The sequence below is a fragment of the Castor canadensis genome, chromosome 9 (genome assembly GCF_047511655.1).
Source record: "Castor canadensis chromosome 9, mCasCan1.hap1v2, whole genome shotgun sequence".
In the NCBI taxonomy this organism is placed as follows: Eukaryota; Metazoa; Chordata; class Mammalia; order Rodentia; family Castoridae; genus Castor; species Castor canadensis.
This window is the reverse complement of record NC_133394.1, coordinates 122,543,934-122,569,836: the sequence shown is the minus strand read 5'-3', so window position 1 is coordinate 122,569,836 and position 25,903 is coordinate 122,543,934. Positions and strand designations below refer to the sequence as shown.

The following is a 25,903-nucleotide window of genomic DNA, read 5'->3' as shown; positions in this document are numbered from 1 at the left end:
TAAAGGCCCAGTCATAAAAATGATTCGTGACAGAAAGATGTGACTGCCTCTCCAAAGGCAGGTGCTCAAAATGATATGCTATTATGTTCCTTAGAATAATGAAATTCAAGCAATCAGTGATACCAAATACCAAACTACTTAGGGTAGCCTGTGAAAGGGGCCTTCCAAGCCACGACTATTTGGGGCAAGAAGAGAACTACAAAGAAACATTTAATGTGCCATAAATCTTGTGTATGTTTTCTCATTTAGTCATTTCAAAAATTCTGTGAGTTAAGACTGGAACTATTTTTTAAAGCAGAAATGCTAAGAAAAGCTAAGAAACGTGACAAAGGTTGCACAGCTGGAAAGTCAAAAGCCAGGAATTTTATGTAAATCCAATGATGTAGGTTCATTGCATATTTACAGCCTCCTGTACACTCTAAGGCTGGCCTCTCTAGGAGGAGGAGGCAAGTAAAGTCATGATTGTAGCTACTAGGGAAGGGCTGAGCATGTAGCTCAGTAGTAGAGTGCTTGCCTAGTGTGCACAAGGCACTGGGAGGCGATAGTTTGTAATGGGTGAAGAAATAAGAAAAGAAAATGAGAGAGAGGGAAAGAGAGATGTTGAAACACTTATACACAGAGGGCAAGACACATGCAGCACCCTGGTCTGGAGAGAGAAGGGATCCTACAAGTAACTGATGGCTGATGTACACAGGGAGAGCTGATCTGGCAGTAAGATGAGAAAATGAAAAAGAAAACTTACAGTACACTTCACAGTGAAGAATCTTGCTGAGTGAACATAGATTTGGGGAATTGAAGGAATTTCAACTTAATAGGCAGAAGAATTCATGATTTTCTGCATTTAGATAAAGGTGCCATTCCCATCCCTGGCAAATTCTTTTGTTTTACTGTAGGTACCCAGGTTATTCTTTTATATAAATGGCCTCTATGTTTACTCATACTGTTCCAAAAGAGCAAAGGAGAAAATAATTCCCAAAGCAGTGTTCTGGGACCCTGCATGTCGTCGAGCGTCAAGGGAAATGCTGACCACTGTGTTATTATTATCTCCTGCCTCCTGCCTCCTGCCTCCTTGAGAAGCAGTTTACCTTTATTTCCAATATTCTCTAACAGCATCAGTGAAATCCCATTCCAAGTCAGTGGCCTGCTCTTCAGACCAGAAAAATGGCAGCCCTGTTTGGCACAAACTGACTGTTAACAGATCTCGAATATATTTCTTGCTCTCTCTGCCACTAATGGGCCGCGCACAGCTCCAAACTCCCTCCACACGACGTTGATTAGTTAGACGGATACAGTTCTCAGAAGTGGAGCAGTTGTTTACACTGCAGTGGTGGGGGTGGGCAGGAGGCCCCAGGTGTCTACAAAGGCTCTACCAACAGCAATGCCTTCTCCCCTCGGCCGATCTGGCTCTTCTGCAGAACGAGTCTCTGGCAACTGAGTACCCTTCCCTAGACAGAAGAAAGGAAGCGTGTGAGAAGTGGACAGGGCAGAGTGGGGCTAACGAGACTCATGGCAGCTCTACAGAGCCTACGTTGTGTTGAGGGGGAGCAGGATGAGACTGGAGATGAGGTTTGCAGGGAATCATAGGGCATGTCACTGACTGCAAGCATGAGGACATCTGGGTCTCAGAGGCTCCTTGCTGATTTCACCACACGTGAGTTTCCAGAGCTGGTCTGTGGCTCCATGAGGTTGGAGACTCAGTTTTGTTCTGTCTCTTTCATCCTACTTTTCTCAATTCACAGCTCCCATCTTGTGACAGGACTCAAAATGGCTTCACTCATTCTTTGCCAGTGGGGCTAACAGACGACATTGTTTGTGAGAGCATGGAGGGTTGCTAGATTGGGGAAAGAAAGACAAGAAATGTGGTGAGGTAAGCTAGGAGTGGTGACGTATCTCTGCAATCCTAGAACACTTAGGAGTCTGAGGCAGGAAGATGGCTAGCCTGGGGCTATATAGCAAATTGCAGTCCAGCCTGGGCTACACAGGAAGACCGTATCACAAAACAAAACAAAAAAAGTGAAAAGAAAAATAAAAAAAGGAAATGTGATGAGGTACTATTACATGGAAGCCAGAAAAGTCATTACATCACCAAGCTTTCTGTCTACTTTGCACTGATTAAAGTGAAAATGTAGCCCTCAGCACCACAGAAAACTGTTTTCCATTGTTGTGACCTGGGGATGCCCGGGAGGAAGTGAAATTAGTTTGGACAAAGACTGTCCCATCCATCCAGAATGTTCTTCCTGTGGGGTGGAAGCCAAGAATGTGCATACCGGGCTAGAATATTAGGAAAGAGGAAACATGGCCTGATGTGGGGTTTTGGGGTCAGGGAGAGTTCCAAATTTAACAGTTTCCTCTTGCTTTAGGAATGGTCTTTGACCTCATCACTTTTTAAAAGTGAAGTTTCCAGATAAACAAGGCAGTATTCCCAAGTATTATAATTTAAGTTGATTGAGTTCTGAGCATGAAGGCCTTTTCACTTCTCACGGTAATTTAAAAAATAGTAGTAGTGTCTTTTGCACTAATAAGTTCCTCGTTTATAGGCTCTGAGCTAAGGATTGCTGTCCTCCTGCAGATGGGAAAATTGAGAGAGGCCAAGTGGCTTGCCCCAGGTTCACAGCTGGCTAATGGCAGACCCTAGGATTTGCTCTTTCCACATCTGTTGCCATCATTCTCGGGGAGGGGCAGTCACTGCCACATGTGTTCCGGTTTCTGTTGGGCTGAGCTCAGCTTCCTGAAGGTATGTTGTGATCCTGTTTCGCAGTGTGACCAGAGCTTCAAACAGCAGAATTTCTTTCTCATCATTTTAGAGCCCTCAAGTTTCCAAAGGGAATTTTATTCCTGGCATGAAGTTGACAGCCTTCATTCCTATGGAATGCATTTTGCAGTGTTCTTCAGAAAAGAAGACAAATGAGGGGAGTGGGAGTCAAGCTCACTTGCCTCCAGCCCTGGCAAGGAAGAGGCTCCCTCTTTTTCTTCCTCCCCATCAGCTCTGGGGGACTCTGCTTTCCTTCCCCTGGGGAGAAAGCAGGGACCTTTGCCTTTTAAGTCCAACAGGCCTTGGTTCAAACCCCAGCACTTGTGAAAACTCTTGAAGACACTATTTAACCCTTGGAGCCTCAGTTTCCACAAAATGGGGATCATAATATGTTGGGGTCACTGTGGGATTTGTTGAAGTAATGCATTATTTCTTCAAGTGTCATACGGCATGCTACTGGTGGTGGCAAGATGATTTTTTGATGACAGAGACATTTTGTAAATGAATAAGTCATAGATCTTATTGCTTAGGGCAAAGCTAAGTAACAATAACAGCAACAAAAAGGAACCCAAATTAAAGACTACTTTAATAAAATGTTAAATGTGTAACAGAGATGGCAAAAAGTGGACGAGGAGGGAATGGCCACTGTCACCCTTAAACTAATATAGTGTATACAAACTACTGGCTCGGTCTCTTCTGCTCAGAGACTCCACTTTAATCAAAGTCTTCCACCCTGTTGAAGAGGGAGATTTTGAACAAAGAAAGCTACGGAGCCTGGGGTGGGACAGGAAGACTGGGTTACACTGGGACCCAGGAAGAGCTCCTGGGAATTCATCTCCTGCTGCTGCCCTCTGCTGGTCAGGGAGTGTTCTGCACCTCCTGAGAACAAGTCACAGCACAGCCTGCACACCGCCTCTCCTAGCCCCCTCTCACCCGAGCCATCCATCCAGGGTCTGATGTGTCCCCTGCAGATGGGGGGCTGGGGAGGAGAGCCTACTGTGTCTTCTTTCCTTCTTGTTGTGAATGTAAGATGCTGTGGGTGATTAGATAACCAACTGCTGCCCCAATCATCCTTTTAATGGTGCCATCTTTCAGTACCAGGAACTGTCTAGAAACAGAGTCCTTGATCAGGAGATCCATTTTATTTTCCCATCAAGTCATGGAAAGAGAGGGCCTGAAGTAACTGACAAAAATTCTCGTGATTGCGAAGTCTCTGATTATATCCGGTCGTGGAGGCCACAATCGCCCATCTCAACCCACGGGGACAGGAAGCATCTAGAGCCAGTTGATAAAATGGGTGTCTGTGGTGAGCACTCTGCTCTCCAGGAAATGGGGATCCCGTGGGCACCTGGATTAGCCACAACCCAAGGATCCTTCTTAGCACTCCTCCTTCTACCCACCCACTGAGGGAGGAAACCCTAACCTGCCATTGCTCTGCTGCTTTACAAGGGCCACCAAAGGACCTAGCATCTGAGCCTCAGTAAATGACTGATCTGCAGACAAGGGGCACCCTGGTGCTTATGAGGCCAGAAAGGGGGCCTGCAGGCTGGCTGGTCAAGTGGCTATGCATTCCATGACATAGCAGATGAATTGGGTGGTGGCAGGAAAAGGATATCCAATGAGGAGGTGGGGCACCAGACAGCAGCTGCTGGAGCCCTCCATCCCAGGCCAAGCCTTGCTCCTGATTTGGGAGAGGCTTTCCAGAAACAAGTTGTCTGACGACAAGGATAGCCACCCTTATGTGTACCGTGTGGGTGATATCTTTCTTCTATGAGAATGAGCCCTTAGGGTCAGGAAGACCAAGCCTGAATCAAAAACTAAGGGGTTCAGAAAGTTCTGGAGCAAGAGAGAGTATATCTGGAATGCTGGCAAAAAAAAAATCACCTGGTTTCAGGTAAACGATAGCAATTTATTTCCTGGGTGAGGGTGGGCATTTTGGTAGCCTTCTGCCTGACTCAGGGCTGATGCTGGGGATGGAATCCAGGACCTTTTGCTTGTTGGGCAAGTGGTCTATCACTGAGCTATGTCTCCAGCCCTTGGGCTTTTGAGACAGAGTCTCACCGTGTTGCTCAGGATGGCCTCCTAAACGTCGGGATTGCAGGCGTGCACCACCACGCCCAGATCTCATGTGTATTTTCTAATTTAATCTCATGATTACTATTAGCCTTACATCACAGATTGGGTGCACTGATGCCCAGTTTCAGTAACTTGCTCAAGGCCACATGGCCAGGTCATGACATAGCCAGGTCTCCAACCCATAGCCATCTGGCTCCAGCGACCATGTTCTAACCATGCTGCCTCTTCATTCAGGCCTGGACTCGCTCCCCAGTTTCCCAACGCCTAGGCCTGGGCATCAGGACAGGCCTGTGAGGACAAGTAGAGCCTGAGGAGGGGGTCAGGATGGGCAGAGAGTCAGTCTTAACTGAGCTGAGGTAACACATTAAAGACACACACATTATGAAATGCAGTCCATGTGGTGTGGAGTAAGTTGATTCATTCTTTTGTAAAGGAAAAGAAGAAGTTGGAGGGGAGGGGAAATACAAAGTCAAAACAGAAAGCGTATAAATGGAAGCACTCATTGAATTAATGAAGTACTGTTTGGGACCAGAAGTCCCCACCTGCCTGGGAGTCTTGCTCACTTGTTACTTCCTCCAAAACTCCCAGAAGGGCCACATCTTCCTTTACACAGCACATCTGCTTCCTGTATTTTATTTTAACAACAGCCAACACTGAAAGCTCATGTGTGTCAGACACCGGCTTAAATACTTTACCTGTTAGGTAATTTGCAAAAGTCACACTGCTGTGAACTGGAAAAGCTGGGTTCCAATCCTGCCAGTTTGGCAGGAGGTTTGCACTTCAAGCTACTAAGCTGTTTTTGCTGTGTCCTTTGGGACCTCAGCTCCTGGCTGGCCTGTGTGCTTACAGCACTCTCTTTTCCTTGGGTCTAATGCAGAGAGCACAGCGCCCGCTCTGGACAGGGGTTGGTGGTTAAGCCAGTGCACAATAAGCAGTGTGTTAGCTTTCACAGAGACCTGTTAGAGAGAAATTTTCAGGGCAAATCCTTTCTTATATAGTAAGGTTGCCCAAGGCAACATGCTATTGTTTCCAGAGAATTCTCTGAAACCAGGACTAGAAATGGGTCCTTCACTTGGGCAGATAGAGCAGAGGGGTTACATGGGACGATTTTAGATGATTTTAAGCAAGGACCCTGGAGCCAGCGTGAAGAGGCTACCATTGACCAAATCTGGTATGACTTGGGCACCAGAATGATTAAGGATTATCAACTATTGAAAAACTAAGAATCTACATAGAGAAGTCAAAGTCAAACAACATCTTGACTGATATTTATGCCACCAATAAAGGGCAAACAGATCTTGTGTGCCTCCAAATGTAATACTCCAAAAAGGACACAGTGTCATGCAGTGTTCTGGGCAGGAATGCATAACCTGAATTTAATGACGAGGAAACATTTTGAAAATCCCAAATGAGAAAAACTTATTTAAAAACATAGGAGAGGGGGCTGGGACTTTCCAAAAATATCAGTATCAAAAAAGACAAAGAAAGAATGCAATATTATATGCTAATATAATCCTAGCTACTCAGGAGGCAGAGATCACAGTTCGAAGCCAGCCAGGGCAAATAGTTCACAGATCCTATCTTGAAAAAACCCATCACCAAAAAAAAAAAAAAAAAAAAAAAATGGAAAGGGGCAGGTGAAGTGGCTCAAGGTGTGGTGTAGACCCTGAGTTCAAACCTCAATACCGCAAATACATATATATATATATATATATATATATATATATATATATATGCACACAAAAGTAAAATATATATTACACAAAAGTAAAAAAGCAGGTAGCAGAGTGATGTCACGAATGATACATACAAGCTTCTGTGTTCATGGAAAACCTCTGGTAGCAGTTGCTACCTCTGGGGAGTGACACACGGGGGAGAGAAAAGGGATGTTTACTTTCTGATGTAGTGTTTAAACTTCTTTTAAAAATCACAAACATTCATATACTAATAAAAACATTAAAAAAAAATCTTAGACATGTAGGGGAGGGCGCTATTAGGAGGGAGAGGGTTAATGAAGAGGGTAAAGGAAGGTGAATATGGTTGATGTATTTTTCTATTCATGTATGAATATGGAACATTGAAACCTGTCAACGTCATTTTAGGAAGGAGAGCGGAGGTAGAAGGAGAATAACGGAGGGGATGAACCAAACTGGGGTATAATATACGTATGTATGAAAATGTCACAACAAAACCTCTGTGCAACTATCATATCCTAACAACAACAACAACAACAAAACACCTTAAACATCCATTAGTTCAATATTTTTTAAAAAAGGGTTTTAAAAAGTTCTGGGTCTTTGAAACTCCTTTTATAGAAGTTTTTATCCTGAAGAAATAGAGATATAATAATTATTTGGGTTCAGATGATCAGGATAGCCTTTTGTACATGCTAGGCAGGCACTCTACCACTGGCCACATTGCTAGCCCCAGGGCAGCATTTAAAAAATTGAATTACTGGAAATAACCCAAACATCTAACATCAAGAGAACGGTTAAATATTTTTGGAGGGATGGTGGGACTGGGCTTTGAACTCAGGGCTTTGCACGTTAATTTTTTTTTTAGATGACCTGTTATATAACAAACGTACCCTTTAAAAAAAATTCAAGTGTCTGGAAATTTTTGCCAGATGGGGCAAGGTTGACAATATGCTAAGTGAATTCAGTGTAACTCTTAATATAAAACCAGTATTAATCTCAATGGTGTTTAAAATGCAGAGGCAAAAAAAGAAAAAATCTGGAAGAAAATTTCCCCTGATGACAACAATGGTTGTCTTTGCTTTCTGAACCTTTGTGTCATCATATTCTGTTCAATTTCTCTGCAATGAGCATGTATGACTTTGGGATATGAAAGAAAAAGTAAAATACTGAGAAAATTGTGACGTGCATTGCTGGCATGACTCAGGAGCTGAATTTTCGCGTTTAAATTAGTTTCAGAACCAAGGAGTGGTTTCTAGGCAACCTGCTGGGAAGTCATGTTCACATCCACTGTTGCTGGAGTGTGCGTGAGTGTCTAAAAGACACCCAAGAGCTAACCGTTGCAAAAGCTGACTCCTGACGGGGAAAAACAGGCTTCTCCACCCAAGTTTGGTCACGGAGGCTGGAGTTGCTGTGACCTTAGAGGCATTTAAGACCTGAGAATTATATTTTCTTTTTTGGGGGAGAGGGGTGGCAAATGAGTGATTAATTATAACAAGGATTGTCGTAGGTGGGTACAGTATGATAAACAGAAATTCAAGTCACTGCCCAAGATGTGGGAAACCCAGAGGGAGGAAGGAGGCAAATCCAATCCCTCCCTCCTCCCACAATGGCTTTGCTGACAATCCAGGCTGTGAATTCAGACATTTGCAAGGCCTGGTGAAAGGGGAAAAATTGCCTCATCATTACAGGAGCCATTTATGTCATTACAGGCAATTCTGCTGAGCCCAAGGGCTCTTCATCAGGAGGGAGCTGTGAACAATGCAATCAGACCCAGAAACCCTGGGCCCAGGCAGAGGGGCAGTGGAGGATGGGCTGAGTTAAGACTGTGTTTAGCCTCAAGGGCAATGTGTTTTTCACCAAGGCTTTGCAGGAGTTGCAGAAGGTTCTCAGCCCACAGTGTGCATTTTGTTGACCTTGACTGCACTTGGCAGCAAGGGAAAAGCTTTCTAATGTTTGTCTTTTGCAATTAAAAAAATTAAGTGAAGAAGTCAAGAGCAGGGGCTTTGGGTAATGATAGCTGCTGAGTAGAGTTTCAAAACTCAAGAGACTGAGGCTGAAAATCTGAAGTTCTGGCCTCAGGAGGATAGATCATTTCCTCACAGGTGATGGGGGTAGGGGGACAGGAATCTTCCAAAGCTGGTTGTGAAGAGATTTTGTGTCTCCAAACTTCTGAACTAACACCCCACATTGCCCTGTAAAATGACACCTGGAGGGTAAGGGAGAGGGCATGTGCTACGGTTTGGGGGCCACCCCAAGGCTCATGTGTTGGAAGCTGGTGTGGTGGTGAGAGATGGGGAGGGAGGGGACCCGTGGGAGGTCGTTAAGTCGTTAGGGTGCGTGCTTCCCTTCATGGAGCAGCTCTCCTGGGATCCCTGAGCTCTCTGAAGGACCATTTTGTTATGAAGTCTGAGCCTGGCCCTGAATACCTCTTTTCATCAAAATTAACCTGCCTCAAGTTTTTTTGGGGGGAATGACAGACTAATACAGAGCCTGTGGGGTAAATAACATTATTTCTGTTTTACTGATGACAAACACTGAGACACAGAGACATTTGAAAAATGCCCGAGAAAGAGAGGTAATAAATGGCAGAACAGAAACTCAAACCAAATTTCAAAGAATCTGCTCTTTTCTTTCTACCAAAGTGTCCCCTCCCCCACACTCTCCACCATGCAGGTCCAACCTGCCAGGTGAGAGCCCCATGACCTCTACCTCCTGCTGGTCAGTCCACCCCGGGGGGGACCAAGGCCCTCTCCCTGCTGTGGACCTCTCATTTGGCCCCTCCACGGCATAGTCTCCTTCTATTATTTCTTTTTAACTCACTTACCATTATTCTTAGAAACTTTTTCCTCCAAATAGTCCATAAGCACCTTGAAGGAAGAGAAAGGTATCAATCAACCTTCTGTGAACTGTGGTTGGCTGGCCGAGCACATTTGGAGTTTGAGTGGATCTAGCAGCAGGGTTCTAGTCAGAACTTACTTCTGGGAGAGTAGCAGAGTTTTAAATTTTTATCTGAAAACATTTATTCTCATGAAAAAAGTGACAATGCTCCCTGCTCCCTCCAGGGCTGTGCAGCCTAAGGTAAGTTAAATACAGGTCTCTTCTCTCCAGGGTTTTAGAATCTTTGGCATATACTTAGCTTGGCTCTTGCTCAGGATTTGGGCCAAAGGTAGAATCTAAATTCATTTCACTTCCTCAATTCTGACTGCAATCTGTCAGCTCCCGGGCCAAAGGAGGAGCTGTGCTGACAAGCTGGGACACTGAAGGCCTGGGAACAAGTAGCTCATGTCTCTGCCAGGTGGCATTTACATCTGGGTTTGCTTTGTCCCCCTCTCAAGGCTGTCCTTTAGGGAGACATGCTCAGCACAGTAAGTTAAGCACAAAAGAACTCAGTTGCCCTCCGCCCACACTGGGGGTGGACACTGGGCAGTGCTGCTGCTCAGGGGAAGCCACCCAAAACTGCCTGGGACACATGACGTGGGGGGAGTTCCGCTGGTTCTCAGGAGACCCTGACAGGCCTGGCACTTGCCGCACTACTCAGGTACCTCATGAGCATTTATTGGGTACCGTTGTGTGCCAGGCACCGGGGATACTACGACAAAGAGTATGTGGGAACTGTTCAGCCTGGTTGTGGTGGCTGACAATAGTTGAAATGTAGTTGGGTGCTGGTGGCTTATGCCTGAAATCCTAGCTACTTGAGAGGCTAAGATCAGGAGGATCACCATTCAAGGCCAGCTGGAGCAAATAGTTTGAGAGAGCCCATCTCCAAAATAACGAAAGCAAAATGGACTGGAGGTGTGGCTCAAGCGGCAGAGCACCTGCTTTGCAAGCTCAAAGGCCTGCGATCAAACCTCAGTCCCACCCCCCCAACAAAAAAGTATTGAACAACAGGACAGGACTTATAATAGAAGTATGTACCAGAATCTTCAGAACCTGGAGGACAGAGTGCAGAATTCTGCCTTGGGTGGTTAGAAAAGGCTTCCTTGACTAGGAGATTCTCGAATGAATGTTGACAGAGAAGTTGTTCATCTGTTGGGCAAGAAAAGGTGAGGATTCCTGACTAAAGGGCAACTCACCCTGTTACTAAGTCTGTGTGGGGCTGGCGGGAGGTGAATCCCACTCAGGAAGGCAAACTTGAGGACACGAAAGGCCTCATGCAGGTTTCAGAGTCCATGCTTCGTCCTGTGGGTGAAGAGGGGCAAGGAAGGACTCCAGGTGGAGAGAGGGCATAACACAGATTTCAAAAGATCGATTTAAAAAATAAATCAAATCAGTTTTAAAAAGAGAGAGATGGAAAGGAAGTTGAGAGGAACCTTTCAGGAGAGAAAGAGGATCAGGGGAGATGGGCAGGGGAGGGAAAGGGAAGGCAAAACCAAAACATACTATATGCATGTATGAAGTTGTCATGATGAAACCCATCACTCTGCATAATTGATACACTTTCTGATTAAAAAAGGGAGAGATCTACGTAATGACAGTGTGAACGAGGTATTCGAGGAGGAAGATACCGAAGGAGGGTGAGCCCCAGGTGATGTGTAATAATAATCCAGCTCACACTTCCTACTGGTGCGTCAGAGGCTATGAGATGGGACCCAGGGCACCTAGTGACAAGGTGGGGTGTGGTGGTGTGTAAGGGGGATCCCAGACAACTCAGGGGTTTCAGTATGGAGGGACTGGGGTTTGGTGATTCCATTCACCAACATCAGGAACACAGGGCAGGTTGGGGGCGGGGTGAGTTAAATTTTGGCTGTGTCTGAAGTGCTTGTGGGAGTAAGAAGCTGGTTGTGGGAGTCTGAGCCCGGGGAACATTCCGGTTTCTGATGGGAAAAGCTGTATCGGGCTTCTCGCTCCACAGACATCCAATAACCATTGTTTCGAGAAGCTTATGATTACAACTCTGGGAAACAGTGATGTCGCCGTGTGAACGTGGAGGCTCTTACAGTAATGACCGGTGGTTGCAGAGATGCTCAAGCTAAATCACGCTAATTTTTCAGCTGTAAATAAACCTGCCTCTGCAGTAGGGGTTTTCAGTGATACCAGAACAGAAATGTAGCCATGGAAACGAGGGCGAGGGCTGCGTGGATGGAGACACATCGCACCTGCAGGGCAAAATGTTAGCAAGTCCCAGCCCAGAGGCAGTGGTCTGACCCGTAGAAAAGAAATATGGAGTCCACCATTGAGTTCAAGTTCAAATTGGTGTCAGTTAGAGGCTATCAGACATGTGTGGCGAATGCTTTAAAGAGGCCGTCACTGTTTTAAGCCCTCTGTTTGTGTGTCACCTCAGTCAGTACACAGGGCAACCTCACGCTATGTCTTTTATCACGCCTCAGCAGCTTAAATGACCCTTCCCAGGCCCCTCAGCTAAAAAGTGGCAGTTCCAAGATTTGAACCCAGGCAGTCGGGGTCCAGAATCCTTTGAGGGTCACCTGCCTACTACCCTCTGCTGCCTCTCTGTGTAAAAAAGTTAGGGAATAGCACTTAGTAAGGTTTTGTAAAGGGTTATGGCATAGTTTATATTAAATCCGAAATTATGGGCATGTATTCTCATCATATATCTTGCGATTGGGTCTCGAGGAAGCAGTGTGTGAAGACTCGTCTGAACTCTTCTTTGTGGGGAGAGCGCTGTTCTGATCTGGTGTTTGCTCTGCCGCATAGGAGAGCACCTTTTACTGAATTTAGCATAACGGTGATGAGGGCTCATAAGCCAGAGACCTTGGTCCCATCCCAGTCCTGTAGGGTGGACGTGTTACTTAAAATTCTCCCAGCCTGCTTCCTGTAAATGACATAACACTCGAAACTTTCCAGGGGTATGAAGAATATGGTGGAACCCTGTCTGGACTGTCACAGAATTCAAAATCTGGTTCATCAAAGCACACAACGCACAGCACACAGTTGGCACACAGAAATGGGGAAAGTGTGTTCTGTGAAAAAGGAACTGGAGAAGTCTTGCAATGGCAGGAGACTTAACCTGTGTGATCAGCTATAAGGTCAGTAAAACCTCATGAATTTATTAAGCAATTGACTTTTTTTTTTGGCAGCGGGCATGGAAGCCAGGGCCTCACACATGCAAAGATAGTGTGCTTCCATTTGAGTTGCACTTCCAACCCTTTGCAGTACTGAGGGTTGAACTCAGGACCTCACACTTGCTAGGTCGGTTCTCTACCATTTGAGCATATTGTTTTTGAGGTAGGTTTTCTCTAACTTTGTCCAGGCTGGCCTTGAACTCCAGATTTTCCTGCCTCCACCTCCTGAGTGGCTGGGATTATGGATGTGTACCACCGTGACTGTTCAATTGGCATTCTCTCTCTCTCTCTCTCTCTTTTTTTTTTTTTTGGTGGGACTCAGGGCTTCATGCTTGCAGTGCAGATGCTCTATCACTTATACCACACCACCAGGCCCTTTTGTTCTGGTTATTTTTGGAGATGAGGTTTCTTGAACTATTTGCCAGGGCTGGCTTGGGATCTTGATCCTCCCAATCTCAGCCTCCCAAGTAACTAGGATTACAGGTGTGAGCCACCAGAACTGGGCTCAGTTAGCATTCTTTTAAGTAGTCAACTGTCAGCATTTCTACAAAGTACATATATAACTAATTGGCAAAACTTCAGATTTAAGAAAATAACTTTTCCCTTAGGTATTGATTGCAAGCCCAGATTAAGTGCTAGTCAACTAATTAAAATCATAACACAAGCAAATCAGATGTTCTGATATGCATTAAAAAGCTGATAAAACATACTGATTATCACAATGATTACAGAAATTATGATAGAAAATTGATTTTAAAGTTGCTACTATCATGGATTGGAGATTGCTCACTGCCTCCCCTGTGGGACGCAGAATCTCAATCTTGTCTCAGACCTACTGGCTTCAAACTGCACTTGAACAAGATCCCCTAGGATCTGATCACATTTTAAAGTTTAGAATTATAAAGTTGCTCAGGTACAAAATACATCTGCTTAGAGATGGGAGAGCAAGACTTCAGGACAGGCACCTGGCCAACCATCTCAGAACACATTCTCCCTCCCTCTTTCCTTACAGTTTCAGGTTTCACCATAATTGCTAAGATTTCTGCTACATGGACAAAGAGAGGAGGGTCTGAGACCGAATGCCGAGAAATCCAATGTTGAAGGGTGCAGAGATGAAAAGGATTTTTCTAGAAAGTTAAGAGAAAACAAGAAAGTTTTATTGTCACAAAAATCCTGAGAAATGACCACGCAAGGATAGTTTTTCTCAGGTTTCCTTCCTTCCTTCCTTCCTTCCTTCCTTCCTTCCTTCTTCCTTCCTTCCTTCCTTCCCTTCTTCCCTCCCTCCCCCCTTTTGTTTTCAGTACTGGAGTTTGAACTCAAGGCCTCATGCTTGCTAGGGAGGGGCTCTACCACTCAAGCCAAGCCTCCAGCCCTTTTTGCTTGAGTTATTTTTTAAACAGGGTCTCATGTTTATGTCCAGGAGGACCTCAGTCCTCCTATTTTTGCTTCAAGTAGCTGGATTGACAGGTGCTCGCCACCACATCCACCTTTTCAAAAATTTGTTGAGATGGGATCTCGTGAACTTTTTACTCAGGTTGGTCTCAAACCTTGATTTTGTCTCCCAAGTAGCTAGGATTACAGGTGTAAGCCACTGCTCCTGGCTTTAGTGTGTTTTTCAGAAGGGTCTTGCACTTTTGCTTGAAAACAGCCTGCTGACTGAAGTGTTAATCTTTTCCCAAGGGGAGGGTGAGGGAGTGAAGGGAAAGAATAACAAGCCTGGTAAACTGAGGCTTAAAGAACTGCATGACTTTCCCAGCACTTTGTGCTTGGGTTCTTTCCCATTGCACCTCATGTGTTTATCTTTTTTAACAGAAGCAGGTGGTTTGGATGGTGTTTTCAAAATTCTCTGCCCAAAGCTTCTCTAAACCAGGGGAATGGTTAGTTCCTCTGAGATCCTGCTGGAATACTGTGTTCTGCAAAATTGTGCTCTGGTAGAATTTGATCTGGCTAATGGATGAGGAAAAAAGAATGCAGGATGTTCCAGAAAGCATATTGCAAAATGCTTGCTTAGCAAGCACAAGGCCCAGAGTTCAAGCCTCAGTGCTACCAGAAAGAGAGAAGGAAGGAAGGAGGAAAAGGATGAAGGAAGGAAGGAAGGAGAAAGAGAAAGAAAAGAGGAAAGAAAATGACTCCAAGAATGTGTATCTTACCTTAAATCCGTTAATAGAATTTATTAGCATAGGTAGAAATCCTAGATAAATGTATGGTTGTTGTAGATTTGGTACTTGAGGCTGTTGTATCTCAAGCTGAGTTTTTCATGTCATCTCATTACAGCTGGTTAAAAACATCAGATTTCACACATTGCATTACTTTCTGTGTCCTGTGCAGAGACCTGCAGGGAGTTTACAGAGACACCTGGTGGCGGGGAAGGTGAAGTGCCCTGCTCTGGCTTTGTTAGAAGAGAAAGAATTTGAATAGCATCTAAAATTTGGTTTGTTTTTGTGGCTGGTAATTTCATTCTCTCTTCCAACTCTCTTAATAGGGTTGAGATATGTTTTTTTTAAATAGCTTTGATTCTTTTAGACAATTTTAAGAGCTTTTACTCTTTCTTCCTAAAAAAAAAAATACATTGACTAGGTATATTGCCCAGTTCTATCACTGAGCTCAATCTTAATCAGGGCCAAGATTAAAGTGAGGCAAGACAGACATTTTCTGCTGGGCACCCATGGTTCACACTTGTGATCCTAGTTATTTGGGAGGCTGAGATCAGGAGGATCGCAGTTTAAGGCCAGCCTGAGCAAATAGTTCAAGAGACCTCATCTCCAAAATAACCAAAATGAAATAGATTGGACATGTGGCTCAAGCAGTAGAGTGCCTGCTTTGCAGATGCTGAAGCCCTGAGTTCAAACCCTAGTCCCACCAAGAAAGAGAGAGAGAGAGAGAGAGAGAGAGAGAGAGAGAGAGGTACTTGCCTCAAGTGAGAATTGAAGGAGATGCCCAAAGTCTCTGTAGTGAACATAGGTAAAATTTGAGTGCACTATTTTTCTTTCTTTTGAGAGAGAGTCTCACTGTGTTACCCAGGCTGGTCTTGAACTTATGAGCGCAAGTGATCTTCCTGCCTCTGCCTCCCAAGTAGCTGGAACTAACCGAGTCTGGCTTAATGTGATATTTATAAAAGTCAAAAGTAATGCAAAATTTCATTATAAACAAACATATCAGCAATTGTAAATACAGAACAGTAGTTCTTATTTTCTCTTTTATTTCAGGCTCAATATAGCCTGAAAAAAATTAATGTATCTGAGGGCTTTGCCTCTGACTTAACTCATCCAAGGACGGTGATGTAAATCCTACTCTCCCACCCCCCATCTGATTCCCCTTGTCTGGCAATGATGGGTGAGAAGAAGAGAATGTTAGAAAATGGTCCTAGGGGGAAAACTCAGAATTAAGTCTTCCAGTTTTCTTGGGTCATTTTTCAGGATCCCCACCCCCTCCCACTTCTTTCCAAATATACTTCTTAGAAGCAGGTGCCTAATTTACTTGCTATGATTTGAAGTGCTGGAAAGCCAATTCCCAAGTTCACATGTTAAGGGCATTGGGAGGTGGAGCCCTTGGGAGACAATTAGGGTTAGCTGAGGTTGCTTTTGAGGGGCATGATGGGATTGATGGCTTTACAAGAAGAGGAAGACAGACTTGAGTTGACCTGCTGCTCTCTCTTGCCACATGATGCTGTCATGTTATGAGAGCAAAAAGGCATCTTCAGATGCTGAAGAGGCATCTGGGCTTACCAGCCTCCAGAACTTGAAGAAAGAAATCACCCAGCATCTGCTCCTCTGTTATAGTAGCACATAATGGGCAAAGACACCCTCATTCCCCAGAGCTGCCCTTCTGACCTGAGCCAGCGAGACTTAGACACTAAGGCCTTCTTTTCTGTTTAAATGCATACCTTTAGTTCCCACTTGTCAGGATCAGGGTAGGGAATGGCGTGGGATAAGTGAGGCACTGGGACTACAGGGACACGCTGCTTCTTGCGGAACACACATCTATGAAAGATATAGAAGCTAGTAGCTTGCAAAATAGCCTGGGAAGGGGATCTGTTCGGTTTGCATTTTCCACCTGTGTTTCTTCATTTCTTTTCATGGGGATTACCAGCCTTGAAGTCGCATGCTCCCATAATAAGAGAAGAGAGTCCCCTTCCCAACTCCTCCCAGGCTTGTCCTTCACCCAACTCTTGCGTTGTCACTAGAAAGATGGTGATTGCAAGCAGCAGAGAAATATTGTACAATCCTAACCACACAGTCTGCCATGAGAAGGGGAAGTAGAGCCAGTGGGGTGAGAAGACACTGGTGTGAGAAGGGATCCGAAACTCAAGAACACTTATGGCCTAAGTTCCCATGGATGAGTGCTTCTCAGCCCATGTTAGGGAAAGACCTAGAAGTAGGAGGAAGCCAAGACACACTCACCATACACAACTGTATACAGTTTTATACCCCTGGGGACTTCAGGGAGAATAGCATTGCCCTCTGGCAAAGTACAGACACCAGAGCCTGCTTTGGTCCCTGGATCATTCATCTGGACATATCAGATAGCCTGATCGTGTTATCCGTCGCTCTCCTGACCCAGAAACTGCATGGCCCTTATCACCTGCTCGTCTCTTCACGAATGAGACTCTCTGTCTGCAGCTCAGTGGTCTCTCTACCAGCGGGGGTTTCAATGGTTCCTGGGCCCTGTGTGGTTTAGCAAGGGACATCACTTAGCATTTATTGAGTGCCTGCTGAGCAAGCCAGAGGCCCTGAGTTCAAACCTCAGTATGCCGACAAACAAAAATATTGCTCATTAACAGCTTGCCATATTCCAAGTATGTACTTGGCAATTTATGTTTCTCTTGACTCTTCACAGTAACGCTCATGGATAATTCTCACTCTTACAAATGCAAAATGAGGCTCAGAGAAATTAGTTTACTCAGTGACTAGTAGGTGGTCCCAGAACTTGAACCTGAAGCACAAGGCTCCTCCTATGTCCTATGTTTCTGTTGCATTAGGTCAGCAGGGACAAGAGGGAGGTGTCTCCAGGTCCTTCTCCTCCAACAGTGGCAGAAGACCTGCTAATGGACCCTGGCATCTGTTCCCCTGGAGGTAGAACTCTGAATGAGGCACAGGCTCCACACAGAAAGGTAAAATCAACAGTCCATGTTCTCCAGGAATTTTGCTTTGATAGGGGAAAAATATAATACCACAGTAGACTAGCATTACAAGGCTGTGAAGAATACCTTAGTCATGAGTGCTAAAAAATTTTGGTAAGCTTATAATCATAGGAAATATAGCTGCCATGTTTTTGTCTGAAAGCTAGCCCTTCCACCATTTCTTACTTCCTTAACTTTCTTTTCTCATTCTAGATAGTATTCTTTTGTGCAATCAATGAATGTCCTCTTTATAGCTGGGCAGCTCAGAACAGGACCAGGGCTTCTCTCTTGGAATTTCATCTCTAGATGATGATAAACAAGCAAATAAACACAACACATATGCATGCCAGCTGGTCAGAGCATGAGGGAAAAGGTAAGCAGGGATGACAGACAGAAAGTGGGGAGGGGGTGCTATGCAGGATAGGCTCCCTAGAAAAGGATTCTGAGGAGGAGGCTTGGGAGCTAACTCAAGAAGGGAGAAAGAGAGGGAGGCAAGAGGATATGGCCAAGGGTGTCCCCTGCAGAGGGGACAGAAAGAGCCAAGGCCCTGAAAAGAGGCCAGCAGGAGAGGTGGAGATGGAAAGTCAGGGACGATATCACGTAGGGCCCTGGAGTCAGTGGTCAGGATTGGGGGTTTCACTTTGAGTAAGACAAGAAGGCAATTGGAGTGGGTTGAGCAGATGGCGGCATGACCAGACTGGTGCTCTAGTTTACTTTTTTATATTTTTGAAACAGGGTCTTCCTACTGTAGCCCAGACTGGCCTTGAACTTTTGATCCATCTGCCTCAGTTTCCCAAGTGCTGGGATTACAGGCATGTGTCACCACTTGTGCTTTAAAATGACCACTGGCCCCTCTATGAGAACAAAATATAGGGGCAACCTTGGCTGTTAGGAGGCAAGAGCCGAGGGCCCAGTGGATGTCAGTGGGACTTGAGAGTTGGGCTTTCCTTCGTGATGCTCAGAGGTACCGAGAGAGCCTGCCCTGAAAGGTTTCACCAGAAGAGCTTCCCAGTCCTTTGTGCACCATTAACACTGTCAGAACCTTGTGGGGAAAAGTGGCACAGACATGCATAGTTATAAATCAGACCCAGACAACCAGCATGGACACTCTGGTGCCCACTGCTCCTGGTTTCCCAGGCAACCCTCTTTGTTTCCTTCCTGAATTCCTTTTGTTCTGATCTAACCTGCATTTCCCCAAGCCAGATGGATTTGGGTACAATTGGGAAATAGGGGTCACAGTCCTAGAAACAAAACAGTGCTGTGGTACTCTTCCTCTTAGGAAAGCTGCTAGAGCCTGCCCTCTAGGCTCTCGGGATGGAGAGACTTTTTTTTTTTTTTTGGGACTGATGTTTGAACTCACTGTTTATTTTAGCACTTGCAAAGCAGTTCTACTGCTTGAGCCACACCTCCAGTCCATATTGTCTTGGTTATTTTGGAGATGGGTTCCCTTGAAGTAGTTTTCTGGGCTAGCCTAGAACTGTAATCCTCCCAGTCACAGCATCCCAAGTAGCGAGGATTGCAGGTGTGCACCACTGGCATGCCCAGCTCACACCTATTTCTAAATGCTCCCCTGCTCTTTACCACAACCACCTCTGGCCTGGCTGTGCCCAGTTTCTAACATCACTGGGCAGGTCACTCATGTCTGGAGACTCTAATTCCCTGTCCATGACATGCTAAAGGTCACTATGTGGAAAGAGGAGGCTTGTTCAACCTCCGGATGTCACAAAGGGCTGCCATGTGCTTTCTAGCCCCTGTGTATTTCTGACTCCTTGTTGGCAATGCTCCCTCTATGCTTGAGAGCCTGTGTGGAAGGCGATGTGAGGGGCTGGTTGGATGCACGCAGCAGGCATAAGCACGTGTGTCCATGCCAGTTGTGCATTGCAACTTTCTTCCCAGTAAGCAATGCTTCTTCATCGGGGACACTGACCCTTATTACAAGTTGCCTGAGTCTGGTTAAGTGGATTTAGGCATCCAATGATCTATATCTGGGTCAATGAACCATGACCCACCTCCTTTATTTGTGTAAATAAAGTTTTATTGAAACAGGCACACTTATTCATTTTGCCTTTCGCTGCTTTCACAGTTCAACCCCAGAGAAGAGAAGTTGTTTCAGAGACCATATGGCCTGCAAAGCTGAAAATATTTACTATCTAGTTCTTTGCAGAAAGAGTTTGCCAATTTCTGTAATAAATTTAGCCTGGATAACTCTCACAAAGTGCAAGAGAGGATTCAAAAGACTATGACAGCCAGGTGTGGTGGCTCATACATGGCAAGTTCAAGGCCAGCCTGGCCTACATAGTGAGACCCTATCTCAAAAAATAAAATAAAATAAAAATAAAGACTACTATGGGTCTGGAGCGTATCTCGGTAGAACACTTGCCTAAGCTTGTGCGAAGCTCTGGGTTCAATTCCTAGCACTGCAAAAAAATTAATAATAACAATAGTAAATGATAAATAAATAAAAATGAAAGATATTACAGTCATGTGGTGGCACACACCTGCAATCTCAGCTCGTGGGAGAGAGGAGGATCTTGAGTTTGAGGTCAGTTTATAGCAAGGTCTTGTCTCAAGAAAAAAAAAAAACTACCACAAAAATAAGTAAGTAAATAAACAAACGTGCTATGGATTGATAATAATTTAACATTGCAATGAAAAATGAGAAGAAATTGGCAGGATTGATATTCTTTCACCCAGAGTGCGGGCTGTTTGTCAGATAAGACAATTAATTCTCTAATCAGGTCTTTTGAGAGACTGGAGCTGGGATAGGGAGGCTGGGGAAGGAGATAGAGAAAGAGAGAGAAGGAGAGGAGAGATGGGGGAAGGTGGCATGGACAGGAGGATAGACAGAGGGAGAAATAATTAGTGGAATTGTGACCAAGTGCTATGCACTTATATTTTTTTAGCTCCCGGGGTGCACTTTTCCCATGATCACTGACTTAGCACTTTTTAAGGTCAAGCACTGCTTTTAGGGCTTCGTATACATTAACCCATTTATTCCTCAAAGCAACCCTAAGGGGTAGCTACTATTACAATTATCCCTATTTTGTAGATGAAGAATCAGAGGCACTGACTGGTTCAATAAACTGTTGAAAGTTCCACAGCTAGCAAAGGATGGGACTGAACTTGAACAGGTACTTGGGCTCCAGAGTCTGTGTTTTTTATTTTTTATTTTTAAGCAATCCTCCAAATCTCAAATCTCTTTTTATTTTATTTATTTATTTGATGGTGCTGGGATTTGAACTCAGGGCATTTATTTGCTGGCTAGGCAAGTGCTCTACCACTTGAGCCACTCCACCTGCCCAGAGTCTGTGTTCTTAAACTGTGCATTATACTGCTGTTTTGTCTTGTTTTGTTTGAAATAGGGTCTCCCTATGAGGCTCAGATTGGCTTCAAACTCTTGATCCTCCTGCCTCAGCCTCTTGAATGTTGGGATTACAGGCATGTACCACCACACCAAGCTTACACTGCTTTTCTTGATTAAGAAGACAAAAACAGGAAAAAAAAAATCCAAAATGTTGGGCATATGCTATCTCAGTGGGTAGCCCTTGTGACATGACCTAACTTGCAACCCTTATCCCAAATTCTGGTGCATAATAAAAGAATCTGGAGACCTCTCCTTTAAAAGAAATTTGAAGAATTCTTTTTCAATTTCAAGACATATGCCCAGGATGAATCCAGCAAATGTTGAGAGTAGCAGTGAGCTAGTTCCTCAGGCACAGAGGTCCATCAGGCATCTTGGAATTTCCGTGAGTTGACACATTGGTTTCAGTTGTCATGGCACTGAGTATCCAGCACAGCCTTCTCTGGTAAGATCTTGGGCTCCAGAGGAGGCTAAGGGTCTCTGGCATTATGAAGGATCATCACCCTTCTTCTTCACCCCTCCTGTGGGGCAGCCTGGGGTCGCACCTGCCCCTGGCTGAATGGAGAAGGTGACTAAGCCTCCTAAAGGAACTCTTGGCTCTGCTCTCCCCTGAGCCTCCTTGCTGGTTGCTCTGGTGTGGTAGAGGGAGCACTCCACTGAGAATCTAGCACTGGGTCCAGCCTTGGAGAAACACGCCTCTTTGGGAGAAGAGTCCTCAGTGTTCTTATCTATAATTAGTGAGTAGGCTCAGATAATTGTCTCTAAGGGGTCTTTGTGAATTCTATGTTTAATGACATGCAAAAATAATCATGTTATATTAATTTGTGAAGAATAGCCAGGTTTAGTAGTTCATAGCTGTAATTTCAACACTTGGGAGGCTGAAGCAGGAGGATTGAGAGTCCCTTTCCAGCCTGAGTTATAAATATAGCAAGATTCTGTTCACTTCCTTTAGAAAACATGATGTTTGACTTTTGCAATTTATGTTAAAAATAATACATGTAAAAGAATGAAGGTATTTGTTATTTCTGCATCCCATCTGGTGCTGGGAGAAGAGTTCACTAGGAGCCAGGGAGCCCCCAGACACTTAACCGCACTAGGCAAAGAAGAGCCAAGATCTAGAGTAAGGGGATGGGGAGGAAGGGGGGGAGATCATTCATGACAGACCTGTGTGAACTTCACCTCAACCCCACAAGAATAAGAAAGGAGTATTTAGAAGCTTCTTTTACACCTCCACCTCAAGCAAAATGGAGTTCCGCTAAAGGTCCACTGTGCTTTGTCAGACCTTACGGACATGACAACTGGTTAAAAAAAGATGGCCTTCTTGTGAACTCTATCTCTGTTGAGTGGTGAACTCTATCTCTGTTGGGTGTATGACCTTTCTTTCTCTTCATTGTGCTTTTCTTGCTTTCTGATTTTTCTATGATAGACATATATTGCTCAGGTAATAAAAACTCTATTTAAAAAATGAGTACAATTTTATGGAATGTCTCTAGGTCTGATGTCATATTTTGAGAATAGACAAGGGAATCAAAATTTATTTGTTTGGAAGGGTTTGGTCCCAGAAACTCTGAAAAGCTAAAATACTTTTGTCTGTAAACTTGTGACGAGGGATTGCTGCTTCTCAAAGGGTGTAGATATTGTGCTCTCTTGTGGGTCTCTTCTTTCTGGTGAAAGTGTTCTGTCTTGGGAGATGGTGGTATGCTGCTATTTGAAATTGCTAGTTAAAGGTATCTGCTGGCATGAGAGCCATGAACTTTCAAATTTAGGTAGCTGAGTGGTTTTTTTTGTTTTTTTGTGGCACTGGGGTTTGAACTCAGAGCCTCATGTTTACTAGGCAGGCGCTCTTCCATTTGAGCCACTCCACCAGCCCAGCTGAGTGTTTTGTTAACTTGAATTCATATGACAACAGATTTAACTAATCCTAAATCAATCCTAAATTATTGGGGCAATCAAGAAATGGGGTGTTCTTAGAAAGGTCTGAATTTCTGGATAGGTGAAATTTCTTAAATTATTTTCATTGCTGGGTGTGCATGGTACAGGTTGTAAACCCAGCAGGTGGAAGGCTGAGGCAGGAAGATCTCGAGTTCAAGGCCAGCAGAAGCTACATAAAGAGACCCTGTTTCAAAAAACAAAAGCAAAAAAGTGATTTTCATTTTCTGAACCCACGTTTAAGAAAATCTTTCTAAGAGGACTGGTAGAGTGTCTCAAGTGGTAGAGTGCCTGCCTAGCAAGCGTGTGACCCTGAGTTCAAACCCCAGTGCTGCCAAAAAAAAAAGAAAAAAAAAATGACCACATGAATGAACAGAATTTATGGATAGCAAAGATTAGCAGAATGACTTCCACAAAGGCAGTCTTTAAGCAGTGGCCAGGGCAGTTAGCACCAAGTGGCCACAGGCTGCTGTAAGTTTTGTGGTGACCATGAGAAATGGAAGGCAGAATCTCAGCCTGCAGAGGTCACCAGATTGCTGGTACCCGCTCATACTGATGAAAGACAGGGGGAAGAAGGGGAGACACAATAGGTTGTTGCAGGTAGCCTGGATCCTTCACTGGCCATTGGTTGCTGGACCATTGGAAGCACATGCCACTTGCTTCCCTGGACCTTCCTGTCCTCATGGGAGAATGAGGTGTTGAGCTCAATTACAAAAGTACCTTCAGCCTTGGGGGGTGCAGAGCAGGGATTTATTGAAGGAAGCCTGAGCCTGGGCCCCAGGACTTGTGTCATTGGGTGAGTCAGTCAGACTGGGGCCTGAGGAAAATATTGTCTTCACAATGAACAGAAGGGGACCGGCAATTAAGAAACACAACACGCTTGGCTGGTGGCTCGGGTGTCCTTTCCACGAGGAAGGATGGGGTGACTCATCAACCGGCTGTAACCTGATCAGACAGAGCTATCTGATTTCCTCATTCTGATTCCAGGCAAACAAATTATTTTAATTTGGTTTCCAAGGCAGTTTCCCCAGCAAGAGAAGGAGGGGACACACTCAAGTTCCCAGGCTACATCAGCAATTGGAAATCCATATTCTTTTGTGGGAGCAAAATCAGATCACATATGAGAAGTGACTGAGGTTATATAAAGTAGCGTTCGAATGCAAAGGGATAGCATGCTCTGTAATGTCACCACTGGTTAGGAATCGCTCTTGTGCTGATTTGGTTAGCCTTTGAAACATTTTTTTAGAAGAGCTGGTAAGCCCTGGTGATTCTGGATGTGCAAAGCCAATCTGAGGTGAAATCACTGGTGTTTATGCACAGTACACTGGGAGCTCTGGGGCCAGGTGGGGAAGGAATGCCCAGAAAGTCTAGGTAACTTGTCCCAAATTATGAGCTAGTAAGTGTTTGGGCTGGCAAGTTCAACTCCAAGTTCCACTCCCAGCATTGCTGCTTCTTCAGGGAGTGAATTTTCTTCTCCCATCAAACATACCCCCTCACACAGGTGCTCACACATGACCACGCAAGATCTGTGCCCAGTGGGACAACTGAAGAAGTGAAGAAACCCAAATGTCAACCTGTTCTAGAGGCTATGGATCTGTTTCTACTCCTTCCTTCCAACACTGCTGGAAGAAGGGGGGGGGGTTCCCGTATAGCCCAGGGGCTCCCTGCATGGTTGCATCCCTTCAGCTTCCCTTACATCTGGGCCCCAGTTGAGTCTGCTTGCTGCAGGTGTAGAAAGCTCCTATTCTGCTCGGGCAGAGTCTCTGGGGTGTCAGAGATGCCCTTGAATCCTGCTCCTACCTCCTCTTCTGTCTCGTGGATGGATGTGAGGGTGGTTGAGGACCTACACTGTGCTGGCTGTCTCAGAGCAGCACTGCCCAACCACCCTGGGCTCCTGGCATCTCAACTACTGGAGTTCCAGTCTCAGATTACCAGAGGGGAAGGCAGGCAGGCCTCTGTCTGCCATCTGAGTCTGACCAGGTGTGCCTGGACCACTGGGGACACTTTGTGTCCATACCGTTCCGTTCACAGAGGGAAGAGGATATCCATGCTGCCTGACTGGGACATTCTAGAGGTTCAGCAGAAAGATGAACTGGCCCCATTCCTGCATCACCTTTTTCTGGATTTATTTTGCTGCTTCCAGACTGAGAGGTGAGAGGCTGGTGATCTGTACCCATCTCAGCTCCTCTGTGGCCATTTCTGGTGGGAGGTGAGGTGGGACAGGAAAGACAGAAGAGCTGACCTAGCTACATGCAAGTGTTCATGTGTCTTCTTGATGCATGCTGACCTGGGGAGTACATGCCAAAAATCAACTTATCTACCACCCAAAACTTATCCCTAGCTGGCATGGGGTCATCCCCAGTTTCAGAGATCAGCCTAGTGTTCTTTGTCTTGAAATACACACAACGCCCTGAATGTTGACCCAACTCTCTCTTTTTGATCAGTTGTAGAAACAGCAGATGGAAAATATGCTCATAAGTTGTTTAATGACCTTTTTGAAGATTATTCCAATGCTCTTCGACCAGTAGAAGATACAGATAAAGTCCTAAATGTCACACTGCAAATCACATTGTCTCAGATTAAAGATATGGTGAGTAACATAGAGGTGACACTTTGGAAGAGGGGTTAGAATAAAAACAAGCGTGCCTCCTGAAAGGAATGTCTTAAGTGGGAACTTGAGACCGTTCTGTGTACCAGGTGGTGGGAGGAGAGAAAGCCAGGAGAAGGAAGCTTCCCATAAAACAAATTAATTTCTCTGAGTAATGTTACTATTACCTTTAGTTCTGGTCATGAGCCCTAACAGTCTTAGATAATCTAAAGAAATGTGGGGTTACATATTGTGTGATTCCACTTATGTGAAATCCAAAATAGGTAAATCCATGGAGACAGAAGGCAGAGCAATGGTTGTCAGGAGCTGGGGGGATGTGGGGAGAAATGAGAAGGAACTGT

The 25,903-nt window shown here is 44.9% G+C and overlaps 1 protein-coding gene across 1 annotated transcript in view; it reads left to right on the top strand.

The window, feature by feature from the left end:
• The first annotated feature begins 10,439 nt into the window (after positions 1-10,439).
• Positions 10,440-25,903, top strand: part of Chrna9 (cholinergic receptor nicotinic alpha 9 subunit) — a 27,507-nt gene continuing 12,043 nt past the window's right edge. Inside the window, exons 1-4 of the mRNA XM_020170308.2 lie at positions 10,440-10,568; positions 12,328-12,509; positions 24,986-25,105; positions 25,399-25,544. Of these exons, the coding sequence (XP_020025897.1) occupies positions 25,042-25,105; positions 25,399-25,544 (210 nt within the window). The 5' untranslated portion in view covers positions 10,440-10,568; positions 12,328-12,509; positions 24,986-25,041. The remainder of the gene's footprint in view (positions 10,569-12,327; positions 12,510-24,985; positions 25,106-25,398; positions 25,545-25,903) is intronic.